General features: G+C 38.6%; 1 protein-coding gene across 7 annotated transcripts in view; it reads right to left on the bottom strand.

Annotated features, from left to right (window-relative positions):
* RYK (receptor like tyrosine kinase) overlaps nt 1–16,967 on the bottom strand; it is an 83,332-nt gene that overhangs the window by 26,493 nt on the left and 39,872 nt on the right. For 5 of the 7 annotated variants that reach the window (XM_036431412.1, XM_036431409.1, XM_036431416.1 and 2 more), the window contains 6 exons: nt 16,109–16,243; nt 14,945–14,998; nt 11,820–11,964; nt 6,235–6,335; nt 2,730–2,864; nt 1,153–1,239 (listed from right to left, as the gene is read on the bottom strand). In XM_036431412.1, coding sequence (XP_036287305.1) covers nt 1,153–1,239; nt 2,730–2,864; nt 6,235–6,335; nt 11,820–11,964; nt 14,945–14,998; nt 16,109–16,243 — 657 coding nt within the window. The remainder of the gene's footprint in view (nt 1–1,152; nt 1,240–2,729; nt 2,865–6,234; nt 6,336–11,819; nt 11,965–14,944; nt 14,999–16,108; nt 16,244–16,967) is intronic. The other 2 variants (XM_036431413.2, XM_036431410.1) reach the window with 1 other exon arrangement.

Genomic DNA, 16,967 nt, shown 5'->3' with positions numbered 1-16,967 from the left:
TGCATGATCAATGTTTCACTCTCACATAGATATTTCTCTCACTCCCTCTTCCATCCTCTCTCTCTAAAAAATTTCAATTAAAAAAAATCTTTTAAAATTTTGATACAAATCAATAATTGAAAAAGTAGGTATCACATTTATCCAAGTGGTTAATATATTCATGAAAATATAAACTAGTATTACCATACACCTTTTAGAAAACAATCTGGCAATATCTTTCAAAATTTTAAATGTAGTATCTCTTGGGGCAGCCAAGTACAATCATGGCTATTCATGCAAAACTATACCAAGACATACCCACACATGGCCACATGGATATGGATATTTTCTGCAGCAATATATGGCAAAGGCAGGGGCAGGAGGAAGGAAATTCACATAAGGTACAGTGGGTCATCTTTTTAAAAAAAAAAAAATCCTTACCTGAGGATATATTTCTATTGATTCAAGAAAAAATAGAGAGAGAGAGAGAGAGAGAAACATTAATGGGTTGCCTGCTATATGTGCTCTGACTGGGAATTGAATCAAACCTACAACCCCTTGGAGCATGGGACGATACTCCAACCAACTGAATCAGGGCTCATCTTTTTTCTTTATAGTGTTCAGTACTGGGCAGGTGGAGAGAGAGGAGGGAAAATTATTAACAATGTTTTTCTAATTGAATTTATTGGGGTGACACTGGTTAATGAAATGATGTAAGTTTCAAGTGTATAATTCTATAACATATCATCTGTATATTGTACAATGTATTCACCACCCCAAGTCAAGTCTCCTGTCAATATTTATCACCCCTATGCGCTTCTTTTCCCCCTCACCCCCTTAAACAATGTGTTTTTTTTAAGGGTGAAAGTCAAAGACTTTTAACTTAGGAAAACTACAATATTATATGTAGCAATAATGAAGTCAAGTGGATGCAGTTTAACTAAAAGCCTGAGTAATGTCTAATAAATGTTTAAGGTCTTAATTTACTAGACTCCTATTTTCTAACCTTAATGAGAACTACCCAAAACTCTTTAATAGTCCCATATGAGCTAAATTAACCTGGACTGATTTATAAAGGTCTGGCACACACTGAGAATTTAAGGCAGAATTTAGCTGGCATAAGCCACCTTAGACAGGAAAGCTTTATGGAAATAGTATGGAAAAAATTCCTACCTTTAACTGTTTTTACAAATGCTTGCTTTTCTTTATTTGGATCTTTTTCATCTATTAAAATCCCATGGAAAATACGCCCAAAAGTACCTAAACGGGAAAGAAATGAAAGAGATCATAAAATAACCTTCATAAAATTATAAGTACAAAACTTTCTGGCACAATATAACTTAAACATAACAAGGGTATATGTAATCAACAACATTACTATAGCTCTGGAGTAAGAAGACCCAAATCTTTGTTTTTTTAATGACTGTTAGAAGTTATTTGTTACTATAAAATAATTTGCTTTCGGCCTAGCTGGTTTGGCTCAGTAGACAGAGCATTGGCCTGCAGACTAAAGGTCCCCAGGTTCGATTCTAGTCAAGGGCACATGACCAAGTTGTGGGCACGATGACCAGTAAGGGGGCATGCAGGAGGCAGCCAATCAATGATTCTCTTTTATCATTGATGTTTCTATCTTTCCCTCTCCTTTTTCTCTCTGAAATAAATTTTAAAAATAATTTTTTAAAGAAATAATTTGCTTTCAGAAATACCAGATCTCACAAGTACATGAGAAATCTTTCTGAATTATTCTAAATAAACCAGTGATACAGCTAGGAGCACTGAAGCTCAGCAGCGGGGTATCCACAGAGGCATCTGAATTTCTGGGCTTAGCCTCAACACAATGACAAAGGAGAGAAATGGACTATTCTCACGAATTCAAAAACAGACACAAAAAATCTGCTTCTGTTGATTACTATTTGCCATTGGGGACAGTTCAAGGTCCCCAATTAGCTGTGATTGGACCTACTGCATCCAGATAAAGCAACAGATAAATTCAAATGACTCATGCATCCAAAACATTACTAACTGAATTATGGGGTGGGCTGGGGAGAATGTAACTCTGTATTTAACAACTTGAAGAGCTCAACCAAGTATTTATTATTAACTTTTGTCCTCTTCTTTCAGCATCTCTCCAAACAATATCCTAAAACTCAAAGCAAGGACCAACAAGGAAGGAAAAGGTACTAATATCTATCAAACACCTAAATGTGTTAGTTCATTTAATGTGCATCATTTCATCGTAACTAGCCTAAGCGTAGACTAACACATCGTAACTAGCCAAACCTACAGAAGAGAAAATTGGACACAGAATATATGAAGTGATTTCTCCAAGGCTGTAGGAATGCAACTGGAAGTTGGGTGTAACTCCAAAGCTCAAGCACGCTCCTTCTGCTGGAACCCCACACTATATGCCAGAGAGAAAATTACTTAAAATATTTCAAAGAGGCCTGCTAGGTTGTGATCATCTTTAAACAATAACTAAACAGAAAGAAAATATACTTTAAAGGGAACAAGCATTAATATAAGTGCTTCAATATACTTGAAGATCAAGAATTGCACCAAAGCCGTACTAAGTTGAATTAAACATCTAAAGAAGAGGGAAATAAAATCAGTTTTATAAAGGAAATAAATTATGCACTGCTTTCTATCCTTAGACATAAAACCAAATTCTTAAAATTTGAAACAAACAAAAAAAATTTGTTGGTACTAACATTAAATCTTCTGTGAAAACCTGATTTTGAGATAATAAATACCTTCTTGGAGTACATCTTTTAGAGTTATCCTCTCCCTGGAGATTGCAATATCCTTCACCTTAGCTTTGGCCTCCAGAAGAGTGACACTTCGTAGGTCGTTTTTCTCTATTCGCAGGGTAGGATAACCTGAGGAGCCAACAAAGCCAAACCAAGAAATATAAATACCCTAAGGATGGCATCATGGTGAACTAGGTTGTTAGGACCTCAGGACTCAAGTCACAGGAATGAAGGAATGTGCACATACATGAACAGTCAAAATTACTTATGTAGGCCATACTCAATTTTAAAGAAACACTTTTCCACCTACCCCAAAATCTTAAAATGAAGAATTAAAATAAGAAACACTAAAAATAATGTTACCATCACTGCTACTTCAACTGACTTTCAGCCAAATGAAACAAGCTTTGATTCATGGAATTCAATTTAATCCATCTTATGGACTGTTTGCTTCCCAAAAGGTTTTCTAATATTGTCTCCTAGCAAAAGAACTTTTCAAAGGAAGAGATGTTTGTAAAAATGTGTAACAAAATGTGTACTCGATTTAATCATTCTGATATCCACAGAGTCTATGTCCTATCATTGTGAGATTCATATTGGTTTTTCAGTTCCCTTAACTCTCACTCATTTTTTAACATGTAAAAAAACAACCACATTCTAGCTATAAATTAAAATTCTCATGCCCCCAACCCCTAAAATTAGAATAAAAGGAAGACCCAGTGTTAGCAAGGGGAAATTAGAATGCCATCTCTAATGGTTTATTTGCTTTGGGAGAGATTGAGAAGAAAAATCCCAGAAATATTAGTGGACCTACACAGTGGTCATCAATAGCTGCTAGGAGAACGACATGCAAGGCTTTGGGGAGCTGCACAATGGATGGATTAGCCTGACAGCCCGATGGCACTATCAGCAGCTTGACCAAGACATGCTTAATTGTAGGTATAATGTGAGTATCCGTATCTGTTTAATCCTGCTTAGAGTTCTCTGAGTTTCTTGGACCTGTGGTCTGTTGTGTTTTGTTATTTTGGAAAATCCTTGGCCATTATGTCTTCAGATATTTTTTTCTGCTCCTTTTTATTTTCTTTTTTAAATTTATAAACAAATGCATTTCCATTGAGTTTTTTTTTTAAAGTATTCATCTTATATATAATAAATAATCTATCTACTTAAGGTTATATCCACAAAAATAAGGAAATTTTTTATTGACAGTGACTAAAAAAGCATTTTAATAAATAAATGTATTCCCACTGACTTTTTTAAAGAGTATTTTGCTTTCAGCTTATACAATAATTGAATTATCTGCCTCTTTAAGGTTATATCTACAATGACAAATTGACTCCCAAGAGCAAAGTCTGACATCTGAACATTACCAGTAAAAGCAATGTTTTGTTTATGCTGAACATTCTGGACTACTTTCACATCGATTATCCTATTTCCTGAGGAGCATATATTTCTTTTGTTGGTGGTGATGGCAATTACTGTTAAGTTTTGTTTTGTTTTTTTTCATCTAGAGAGCCCCTTTAACCACCCCCCCCCTTTTCTTTTTTCTTTTTTTTCCTTGCCACTATTTTATTAAAGAAACCTGGTCAGTTATTCTCTGGAATAACTGACCAGGTTTCTTTATATCTGGCACTGCTTTTTCAAATATCATTTAACTTCTGTATATTTTATAAATTATAAATCATTTCTATAGCCTTGATTAGATCTGATTAGGTCCCAGTTAACTCGTAGAGGGTGGGAGGAGAAACAAGAAAAGCCCAGGGCCGGTGCTTCACAAATGTGAATGCAAAATATCTACTTGTCCTACTTTTCGTGACTCTAGATTCAGGAGTGGGTTCAGGTGTGACAATCTGATCCCTCAAATGGTAAAGTTCACATTTCCCTTTCTTCACAGGGTTTTAAATATTGATCTTTTCCTGAATAAACATTTTACTGGGATTACAGATATAATTTCTAATTCTATGATTCCTTCCATATTTATCAGCTGAGAGTCTTCTGTGAGGAAACATTTTGCCTCATGAACCAGCACTGTCTGGTTACTCTGAAACACAACTCATGGAGCCAGTTGTCAGAGTAAGGTGTCTGTTGGTACCTTAGTTACCTGAGAACGATCAATTTTTTAAAAAGATACCATTATGATCTCGTGGGTTTATACAGTTTATCATAAAGCCCATTGCAGTCATCATCGTTTCAGATGTTCAAACGGGCCCGTTTTGGGAGCTCTTCAAGTCTTTCGCAGCTCCCTTAATTTTTGGCTCAGCAACAGTTATCTGGTCCATTCCTGATTCAATCCTGGAACCATGCATTTCGCCAAAGAATTCTGGTTCTTTTTACTGGGAAACAGTATTGAAAGACCACAAGAGGGCAGTGGGTGAAGAATAGATATTCTTAGTATTAGTTTACTAAAGAAAAATGCTAGCCCAAGGAAGGTAACGGTTAATACCTACAAGAACCTAATTCATCAACAGCACCAATGAGTGGAGCCCTGACTTGTGACCTAGTGTCTATCTGGATGTTACCTTGTTCCTTATTTGTATGGTGACTGATTCCTCTTTGTCTACGTCACATGTGTCAAACACAAGGCCCGCGGGCCAAATCCGTCCCGCCAGGCCTTGCAATGTGGCCCGCACCGCGCTGTCATCACTGCACTCCGCTGCGTTTCCATCACAATGACAGTTTATGACTGTTCAGTAAACCATTCGGCCCGCGATTTAGGCTGGATTTTAGATTTTGGCCCCTTCTCTGATTGAGTTCGACACCCCTAGTCTACGTTATACTCTATTAATGATAATTTCCCATCTACATGTTCCAGTATAAAAACTTTTATCAAAATCCTGTTCAAGTCCTGGCCAGTGTTGTTATGTGGTTAGAATATCGGCCCACACACTGTTGCATCATGGGATCAATTCCTGGTCAAGGTCATGTACCTGTGCTGCAGGTTCGACACCTGGACCTCATTGGGATATGTGTTTCTCTCATACATTTATGTTTTTCCCCTCCCTTTTCCACCATTTTCTCTAAAAATACCCTCGGGTGAACTTAAAACAAAACAAAACCCTTATTCAAAAAACAGAAAATCAGATCTCGAGCTCTCAATTCTAACAGCAGCTAGTGTCCTATCTAGATTAGGAAACAATATAAAGTCCTTACCATAGCCCATCAAACAATGTATTAAAATCCAAATCTGTCTTTGTGCAGCTCAATGGCTTAAACTACTTAAATACCTGAAAAACCTTCCTTCCAAATTTCTATAGGAGTGATTTTATAGTTCTTTAATATTCTTAATTTATGGAAATCTCCACAAAACTAAATATAGAAATTAAACTTAAATTTTATTTTTCACACTTCAATTGCAGAATGTTTCATTCAATGTTCTAGAAAGCAGAAGTTGAGGATCAGACCCTATGTACGTAGTATGGTAAACATGTCCCATAACCACACAGGACCACTGACAGACAGACCACGGACAACTTTAGTAAATCGACTTTAGAATTAAATTAACTCTTACTGGTGATAGGAGTTGCATTGTTGGGTGTGTCGGCTCTCAGATACTGAGTCGTCTGGGTAGATGGCTGAGACAGCCCTTGAGAACTGCTGCTGGCACTGATGCTGCAAATAATTAAGAGAAATATTTGGCAAGTCAGCTTCAATGAGAAATTTCCTTTCTCCACACGCACAAAAAGCATATAGACATTATAACTAATTTAAAGTCCTGATGGAGAGGGCAATAATGCATGGATCTCCATCACAAACGTTCCATATTGAAAATTTTAACAATCTCATAATACAAAGCTAAATGTTTTCTTTCCCTTCTACTTCAACAATCATCAAGCAGGTTCACCTATCAAAGTCATACAGAAATGTAGGTGCCAGTCCTAAGACACCACTTATAGTAGCCGCCCTGAACCTCACACCATGATAAACAATATGTTACGGAACTATAAATCACCTCTTACGAAAAGAGCCCATGCCATTCTATTAGATTGTTTTTAAGAAAAGGAATCAGAAAAAGAGGTCTCTTTTAATGATGGCCCAAAATAAAATGACTTACAGATGATGGAATAACAGAGCATTTACAAATTATTATATTAATTATTTTTGTTATTACTAATATTTCGCATCCCTAAGCCTTAGAATGACAAGGAAGCACAAGACACCCATTTCTGGAGTGCTACTCAAAGATCACCCTAGAAAACAAAGTTGTTATAAGTCCAGGATTCAATAACAAGGGGGGGGGGGGAAGCATTCCCATCCCCCAAAGGGGGTAAATAAGGAACTTCAATTTATTTCCCACAAAATGGAATAAAGAAAAGCCTATACCCAGGATTTTTTGAGGCTCGAGTTGTAATGTGAACACACTAGTTAAATATTCCCTTGCAACCAACGTACACTAGTGGGAGAATGCTCAGACCCCAAATTATTTACTATCTCCAGTAGGTGGCACTCTTGTACCAACTCAGTATTCTTGAAACTAACTGTGGGCATACTAAGATGTTATGAGTATGTCCATGCCAATTTTTTGTTTGTTCAACAGATACTTAGTGAGTCCCTAAAATGAGTAAAGCACTATGTTAAGTGGTTAAACAAACCTGTAAACCCCAGACTCACTGTTAAAAAAGAAGCAGGCAGCAGTCAGGGATCCACCCCTGGTAACTCTTAACCCCGTAATCTATATAAGGTAGCTGTATCACATGAGGTAGAAAATGGAATAAAAGTGTACGTTTTCTAGCACTTACCATAATAGTTTAAAACCAGAATAAATAAATTGCCTAATATGATTTTCATAAGCAAGTGAGATTAGTTATGGGGATATTAACTCTGTTTCAGAGTTGAAGTTAAGAGTTAGGGCAAAGCATCATTGTCCTTCACAGCACTTATTACAATTTGTGTTTCTCTGAAACTTTATTTATTCATTCCACAAGTACTTGCTAGGTGTCTACTACATGCTAGATGGTGTGCTGGGGACCTGGCAGGGGATATAACATGCAAAGACCCCCCTCGTGAAGCTGGGCAGCAGGGATTTATTTCTTCTTCACCGTCTGCCTTGCGCAGGCCGCTATCAGGCCCTGCGATTGGGAGCGTGCCTGCTTGTTCACTTCCTCCTCCCAGCACTGAAGCCAGCGCCTGGCACTGCAGGCCCAGCGGCCTCATCGCGCCTCAGTGACAGCTCAGGGAACAACTACGGACTCGATCACTGAGCAGAGAAACCTGTACTTCCTTGTAACAAAAAGACAGAACAGTTTTGCTTCATACTGAAAGTTGGTGACATACTGAAAGAGGCAAAAAATATTGGTATAATGCAGAGGTTGGGAACGTCCAGGCCGCGGTGACAGTGTAAGGCCCCAGAAATCATTTGGTCTGACCCTGCCTCATTCCCGTTACCTCATTTCTCTCTCAGTGCTACCAAGGCATTAGGGGTGAGTAATTAAATGCTTGACCAAACATAGCAGATAATTTTTAAGTTGATAAGTTTGCATGGCCCATGAATGATGTTATGAAATATTGAAATAGCCTTTGGCAGAAAAAAGGTTCCCCAACCCTGGCATCACAAAGTGGTTTTTGCCTCTCTCTACTCATTCATCAATCAACAAATTTTTCATCTAACATTCCTTTAGCTGAGACCTGTTAGGCACTAGATACAGAAACAAAAATAAAGCCGAAACTGGTTTGGCTCAGTGGATAGAGCATCGGCCCGTGGACTGAAAGGTCCCAGGTTCAATTCCGGTCAAGGGCATGTACCTTGGTTGCAGGCATATCCCCAGTGGGGGGTGTGCAAGAGGCAGCTGGTTGATGTTTCTTTCTCATCAATGTTTCTAACTCTCTATCCCTCTCTCTTCCTCTCTGTAAAAAATCAATAAAATATATTTTAAAAAGTAAATAAATATAGATGACCTCATCACTAGTAATGGTGAGGGTGGTAGGGTAGTGGATAGAGTGGAAAATGAAGATATTGTGAAATAGCAAGTTCAAGTACCCCACAAAAGAGGAACGAACTTCCCTGCAGTCATGAACTAACAGGGGAACGCCACAGAGCGGACAGGGTGCAAGCATCCCGCTGGGGGAGGGCCCCGGAGTGAATGTGGCGAGAAGCTCTGCCTCTCAGGACAATCTCGCCTGACACGGGACTGAGACAGAAAGGTCACCTTATGGTGTCAGGACAGGGACAGCTACACACATGGGACCCAGTGCCCCTGGCAGGAGCAAGCCCAGGGAGTTTATTCTCTGCCTCTAAAGAAACTCTGTGTATAGCAGGACTCGGCTCCTGAATGCCTGGAATCGAGGAACTCTCCATCATCCCTGTCCCGGAAATTCCATGGAGCAACGGGTCCCATCAAACGGCACAGGGCTGCGGTTTAGGGGATTAGGGGAATTAATGGGGGTCAAGCATGTGTAACAGTGCAGGGCACGCAACAAATGCTTTGTACAATTACAATACTGAGCTACTGCAATAATGTCTCCTGCTGCTCTGCCCTGGTGCTGGCACTGCTATCCTGGGAAAGTTAATCTCTTTGAGCCTGTTTGTTCATCTTTAAAATGAGGACAATTTCACTCCAATAGGTGATGTGTCAATACATGTAAAGTGCTTGCACAGTGCTAGTAAACAGAAAGCACTCAATACAACGGCAGCCACTGAGATTTCAGTGGGCCCTGTGCAGAGGGAAGTGTGTGTCTCTTAAATGCTATTGGATTACTGGATGGGAACTTTCTAATTACTGCTGTTAGCTTGCCAGACACATAATAAACTGTGGCTAATAGAACAGAAAAAAGCAGAATAAGTTAGTCCATCACTACTAACACACTGAACCTTTCTAAAAACAAAATTGTAATAATGGCCCTTAATTTATATAAGTTCACAACATCCCCAGCATGCGCCTCTACTACAACAGCATGTGCACTCCGCTTTAGCGATGGGGAAAACTGACACATAAAGAGGTGACATAACATTCTTGAGGCCAGAAAGCTAGTACTAAGCAGGACACAGAATTCAGAGATGCTCTGGCTCCAGAGGCCAAGCTCCTAACTACTAAGCTATGCTCTGAAAGCAGGTGATAATGTAAGTTGCTTTTATTCAGGCAATGTCTGGAAACATTCACCTGAAAGCTAGAGAGAACTGGGACCAGTTCATGGGTGGTAACAGGCTATTTCCGCAGTAGAGGTACATACCCCGAGGAATCGGGACATGCCTGCACAACTCTGGCCTTGTGGGTTCCCAGCCCTGGCACACAGGCAAGCACTCAAGGAAAACGTGTGCATAGAGACTGACCTCGAAGTGTCATGCTCTTCAATGCTCCTCTAACTCTACCTGTTCCCTTACCTCACTGCTCCCTCGGTGCTTCCAAAGACCATTTCGTCCTCTATAAAACCAAAGTCTAACTTCAACACTACCATATATACAAAACATACTCCGAAACACAGCACCCATGTATTTCTCTTTTCATTCGCATCTCCTTTCTTGTTTTTTTTCTCGACTCAGGTAAAGAAAGTAAAACAACGGGAACAGAGAGAACTTCAGGGCAGGTACTGAATTCCGCCAGGCTCCCTGTGCCCTGGGGCTTTGTTGGGCCACAAATGTGCTCACCCAATGTGTGAACAACACTGTGTTAGGACTGGGGACTCAGCAATAAGTAACACACACTGCTCTCTAATTGGAAAAAGCTTACATTCTAGTAGGAGGACAAGTACACAGAGAAACGATTTCAGGAGGAAAAGGTATCATAATTGTTACCCCAAAGAAAGAGACAGAAGGAGGGGGAGAGACAGAGAGGAGAGCGAAATGGGTAATTGGGAGGCTTAGAAAAGACTTCATGAAAGAGAAGTGTGAAGAATGAACAGAGTTTGGACTGGTGGAAATGTAGGGAGCCTGTGGACAAAAGGAAATTCTAAACAAAAGTCCTGAAGGGCAGAGTGTAGGGCTGAAGTGAGGGACAAGTAATCACCTGACTAGAGCAGCTGGAAAGAACATGAAGAGAAAGGGAGAAAGGCTCAAAGAGGAAAGGAGATACATCTCTGCATAAAGCAGAGCTTTGACAGCCAATCCATGCTGCTGGGGATGTCTTCAGTCAGCAACTGGGAAACCCTGAGGCAGGAAACAAGAATGGTGTCTTGGAAAAATAAAACTGTCTATCACTCCTACTTGACCTTTTACCCTATCCTGATTGTAATGCCTTCCTTGTCATCTCTGACTCACCCAGGCTAGGACCAGCACCTTCTGTATCCCACACAATAATACACATACCATAATCATCAACTTCATAAAACTTCTTAATTATGGGTTCATTTCAAAGATTAAATACCTGAAGCTAAGGGGTATAACATTAATTTTATTATTCCCGACACTTAGCCTATGTAACCTAGTTTATCTCAAAGTCTACACGTTAAAATCATCCAGAAAGCTTTAAGAAAGAAAGAAAAAAAAATGATGCCCAAACACCACCTCAGACCAATTATATCAGACTCTCTGGAAGAGGAGACCCAAAGACTGGTATGTTTTAAAATTTACCTATGATTCTAATGTGCAACCAGGTTGAGAACGGATGGTTTAAATTAGAGCAGGTTCTCAACAAATGTTTGCTGGGGCCCAGTCGGTTTGATTCTGGGTTAGGGCTCATTACCAGGTTGTGGGCTCACTCTCCAGTAGGGGACGTGCAGGAGGCAGCTGATTAATGTTTCCCTCTCACTAACGTTTCTATCTTTCTATCCCTTTCTCTCTCTAAAATCACAAAAACATTTTTTTAAAGACATGTTCATGGATGGATGGATGGATGGATGATGATGGAGGAACAAAGTAGGAGGAAGTAACAGGGCTATTTTTGAAAGTTACTATGAGTCTGCTGTAGGATCATATCAAAGGGGATGAGGCAGAAATTTTTATCTCAACTTCTTTACTAACTAATAATCTGTAATTTGACTTCACAAATTAAAAAAAAAATTAGAGAATCACAATGAAAGCAATCAAAGAGACAGTAATTTTCCCTTTGCTTAGGGACTTGATTATCCTCCCTCTCTCCCTTGCACCACTGCACACCTGTGGGCTCCCAAGCAAATGCAGATAATTACTTTTATTTCCTTACTTTCCCAAAATATGTACAATACCTGTCATCCAGTTCAATCCTTTTCATACTATGAAGGTGCAAAACAGCTAATATTATTGCTACGAGAAATATTACTGCACAGCAAACCCCTACGCTGATATAAAACACACGCGTAGAAGTGGTGGGAGCTGCATGTACAGGATCATCTGAAACAAAAATGAAAAGTCCATCAAGCTTTTTAAATTAATTCACCAATTGCTCTGTGACCTAATATACACTATAAGTATCCTGTTCTTTGTAAAAAAAAAAAAAAAAAGGTTTTCAATTCATGTGTCCATTCTCTGATAAGACCAGTTACCAGTAGTGCATTGATGTAAGCTCACACAAATTTTTTAAATTTTTTTTTTTTTTGCTTTTTAGAAAAGAGTTTTAAATATAACTTTTGGTTAATGAGTATACAAGTCACAGCGGCTCCATATAATAAACCACCGATGGCGATGGAAATGTTCTAAGTGAGCTGGCCAATACAGCAGCCACTGGCCACCTGCGGCTACTATGCACTTGAAAAGTAGCTAGTGCAACTGAGGAACAGAAGAATTACTTTTATTTCATTAAATTAATGTAAAATAACTGCACGTGGCTAGGAGTTATCATATTGGACAGCACAGATCTCTAGATCCTCATACTTCCTCAGCAGTGATGCTGAAGTAGGCAGATCAGCCGACCACACTGCTCCCAGGAGAAGGAATATATAACACAGCAACCCTTTTGTTTAAGAACAACTATAAGCATTTAACCTTCTTCTCTTTTGAGAGTAACAAATTATTTTGCTTATCTGTTTTTAAAGATAAAAGCAGAAAAATAAGACTATTTATGAAGTAAGATAATACTCAGAGTTATTAAAAAAGAGAGAGAGAAAGGAAGCCTCAGCAATAGAGAAAATAACTTAGAAGACAGAGTGACACACACAGAAGTAAACTGAGAAAGAGACGGAAAAATGAGGAACAGAGTGGAAGACAGAGAACAGAATTGGTGTGACTGGAGATTTAAATGAGTTTTGATGAGTACTTACATGGTAATTCTACTGGATAAAACCTGAGGAATTTGGGTTTTATCCCAAGTGAGATGGGAAACCATTGCAAGGTTTAAGCAAAAGAATGACACACATTATCACAGTAGAAGAAAAAACAAAGACTGCTGACTGCATGCTGTGTAGAGAATGCTTGGGGGGAGGAAGGGCAGCAGAGCAGATGCAGGGAGAGTGAGAGGTCCAAGAAAGAGACAGCAGTGGCTGGAGCAATAGTGTGGAGCGGAGAGAGAAGTGAATGGATTGGGAAGCAGATTAACAGGCCTTGCTCGTGGATTATACCAGTGTTTTTCAACCTTTTTTGGGCAAAGGCACACTTGTTTCATGAAAAAAATCACGAGGCACACCACCATTAGAAAATGTTAAAAAATTTAACTCTGTGCCTATATTGACTATATATAAAGTAATTCTCTTGAATAGGAATCAAATAAACACAAAGAAAGTATTTTATAATTACTTTATTATGAAATATTAAGTAAACAAAATAGTGAAAAATTATAAAATTCTTGTCTGCACCTACGGCACACCAGGCAACATCGGTTGAAAAACGCTGGATTATACTGAAGTGAAAAGAAAAAGAGGAATCAAAGCTTTGACTTAAAGAATCAGGTGAATAATGGCACATTTACAAAGACAAGGAGGAAACAGGCCAGGGGAGGAGGATCCAGAGCTCTGTTCTGTCTGAGAATACTTCATGCACATCTATGTGGAGATATCAAGTGTGGGAATAAGTTGAAAGAAAAGGTAAAAGTTAGAGCTTTCAAGCCCTTGGGGAAAAGCTTGCTTTCTAAAACTTAAACTCAGGTCTGGAGTCCACAAACAAGAAATGAGAACAGATTAATGCAAAGAAACCAAATGGCTTCTTGGTCCTCCAGATCTGATTGCACAAGTACAATCTAGTAACCTTTTATGGTACTGCTATTAAAACTACCTCAGGGAGAGTAAGTCTCCATGATGTGTCCATGTCAGAGAAGGAAAACGGCAGTTACTATCTAAATACAACCATTACCATAAAAACAAAAATCTACTTTGAGTTTCTGCTCTGTAGGTTTAAATAACATGGCATTTGTCTTTAAGCTGACACGTTCACCTGGAAGAAATTAGCTGAGGGCTAGGTCTAGGTCACAAATCAGATTTTCTAACCTGCTAAAGAGATGAAGATCTTACACGTATTTCACGTTCACACTTTGATTATAATCATTTGAAATGTGATATGAATTCTTGCTTAAAAATTTTTCTAGATCGCCGAAACCGGTTTGGCTCAGTGGATAGAGCGTCAGCCTGCGGTCTGAAAGGACCCAGGTTCGATTCCGGTCAAGGGCACGTACCTTGGTGGCGGGCACATCCCCAGTAGGGGGTGTACAAGAGGCAGCTGATCAATGATTCTCTCTCATCGATGTTTCTAACTCTATCCCTTTATCTTCCTCTCTGTAAAAAACCAATAAAATATATATTTAAAAAAAAAATTTTTTTTCTAGATCACTTGTTATGAAACACTGGAGGCCTGATGCACGAACTTGTGCACCAGTGGGGTTCCTCGGCCTGGACTGAGGGATCAGGCCAAAACTAGCTATCCAACATCCCCCGAGGGGTCCTGAATTGCAAGAAGGTGCAGGCCAGGCTGAGGGACCCCACGGGTACATGTTTGGGCCAGGGAGGGACACGGAAAGTTGGCCAGCTGGGAAGGACCACAGGAGGACTTCAAGGTGTTTCCAGCCCAACTCTCTCAGTCCCAATCAGCCAGACCCCTACCAGTTGGAGTATCTGCCCCCTGGTGGTCAGTGCATGTCAATGGTGAGTGGTTGAGTGACCTTAGCATATCATTAGCATATTATGCTTTGATTGGTTGAACAGCTGACCAAACGACTGAACACTTAGCATATTAGGCTTTCATTATATAGAATACAAATTTTACTTCCGGAAATGTTTAGTGGATTCATCTGACTATACCAATCTACAAAACAGCAAATTAAACAGCAAGGTGTTTATCTTTTGACAAACTGGAAACCACAAGGCCTCCAAGCTTCATGTAATCATGTTCATTTCTAATCACCATTTTCATCCCTAACGAAGGAGAAAGATAATACAGAAACACTTACAAATAGTTCTGCTAGTGTTTTTGTCCAATGCTGAAGTTTTTACTTCTTCAAGTTCTAAATTAAAAAGAAGAAAGAAAATGCTTTAGAAATTATTTCCCATGAAAATTCTTAAATATTATTGTTATATTTTGTAAGTTTTCTCTAGCCTTGTTTTGTTATAGTAGAACACTGCCTGAACTAAAATATTTGTTGTAAGATAAAAAATGACAGATTATTCTAATAATCATCACTATAATTATCAATAAACAAAGAGTGTTCCTTATAGACAGATGCTCAATGAAAAAGGGTTTCTGTACCCAGCTGGTGTGGCTCAGTGGCTAAGTGTTGACCCATGAACAAGGAGGACAAGTTTCAATTCCTGGTCAGGGCACATACCTGGGTTGCAGGTTATATCCCCAGTAAGGGGTGCACAGGAGGCAGTCAATCAATGGTTCTCTCTCAGCATTGATGTTTCTATCTCTCCCTTTCCCTCTCCCTTCCTCTCTCTGAAAGCAATAAAAAACTTTTAAAAAATAAAATAAAATAAATGGATTTAATGTTGTAAAGTACTTGGAACATTGTAAGCATAATAATTTGAGTAACAAATTATTCAAAAGCAAAAATATCTAAAATTTACCCACAATTGGTATTCTAAATTTTAGGCTAGACTCGATCTAAAACAAAACATACCTCGGAAACAGGTTATTATGCCCAATTTTCAGATTTAAAAACCCTGGAGATTTGGTAAGTAATTTGTCCCAAACTTCTGCCAAGAGCATAGCCATAATTCTAACCCAGGTCTATCTGATTTTAGGCAATGCCTCTGTACAATATTATCTTCATAAGGGAAATACAGTAAATACTCCTTCACTCAAGGCCCTGTCAGAATCACCTATTATTGTCTTTAACTATTACAGTACTATTGCACATTCCTAATATAAAATTCCCTAGCAATTCTGACAAAAGTTTTGAGAAAGTAGGGAGGGGCTGGTTCCTGGCTATAAGATGACCTGGCGATTATCTTGGAATTTCATTTGGCAATTATCTTTCTTTCCCCATTTACAATTATAATCGAGATTGGTTATAAATCTGTAAAAAAAAAAAAAAAAAAAACAACTACAAAATCTATTTTTGACCTTCTTACAATCTATATAGAATACATAAATTTGTAAACAAATTCCTTACTTTTGTAGCACATTTTCCTTCGTTTAAAATTTAAGACTGTAAAGTTTTTTGAAGAGGTTACTGTCAAGTTGAGCTGCATTAGAATCATAACCTCAGAATCTACTTTGCCAGTACAGGAAAGCTCAACCCGGAACACTGTTTAAAAAAAAAAAGAAAGAAAGAAAGAAAGTTTATTTTAATTCTCTAAAATTCAACACTAAAGCCTATTAAATATCTTTAAATTATTTGATTTTTGTTTTAATAAAACTAAAAATACATTTACATAAAATTCTAAGCAAGAAATTTTCCAAAGACTTATCTTCAGACTACACAGCTTGAGACATTATTTCATTTATTACAAATGTAAAAGTTATCGTTAAAGAACCAAGAAATTATTTTCAACTTTTGCTCATGATTTTAGTATCACTCTGTCTCATATGTTATCTTACTGTGATATAGTTAAGCTACAGAAACATAAATCAAACCCTGCCACCTTACAAGCCACATCTACAATAATAAATATTACTTGATAAAAAGGAAAGAATTCACCACCTGAATGCAATATGTAGTGCTCTTAATGAAGAAATTAAATATAAAGCTGTGTGGCCTGGCCAGTGTGGTTCAGTGGTTGAGTATTGACCCATGAACCAGGAGGTTACGGTTTAATTCCCAGCCAGGGCACATGTCTGGACTTGTTGCGGACTTGATCCTGAGTAAGGGACATGCAGGAGGCAGCCATTCAATGATTCTCCCTCATCATGGAATTTTCTATCTCTGTCTCCCTCTCCCGTTCTCTCTCTGAAATCAATAAAAATATGTAACAGTGAATAAGACTGCCAGGAAGACTTCCTCAACATCTGTGGCTTATACTTCCAAGATT

The sequence above is a fragment of the Pipistrellus kuhlii genome, unplaced genomic scaffold (assembly GCF_014108245.1).
Source record: "Pipistrellus kuhlii isolate mPipKuh1 unplaced genomic scaffold, mPipKuh1.p scaffold_m20_p_11, whole genome shotgun sequence".
NCBI lineage: Eukaryota > Metazoa > Chordata > Mammalia > Chiroptera > Vespertilionidae > Pipistrellus > Pipistrellus kuhlii.
Note: the sequence above shows the minus strand (reverse complement) of the source record. Positions and strands in the feature narration are given on the sequence as shown.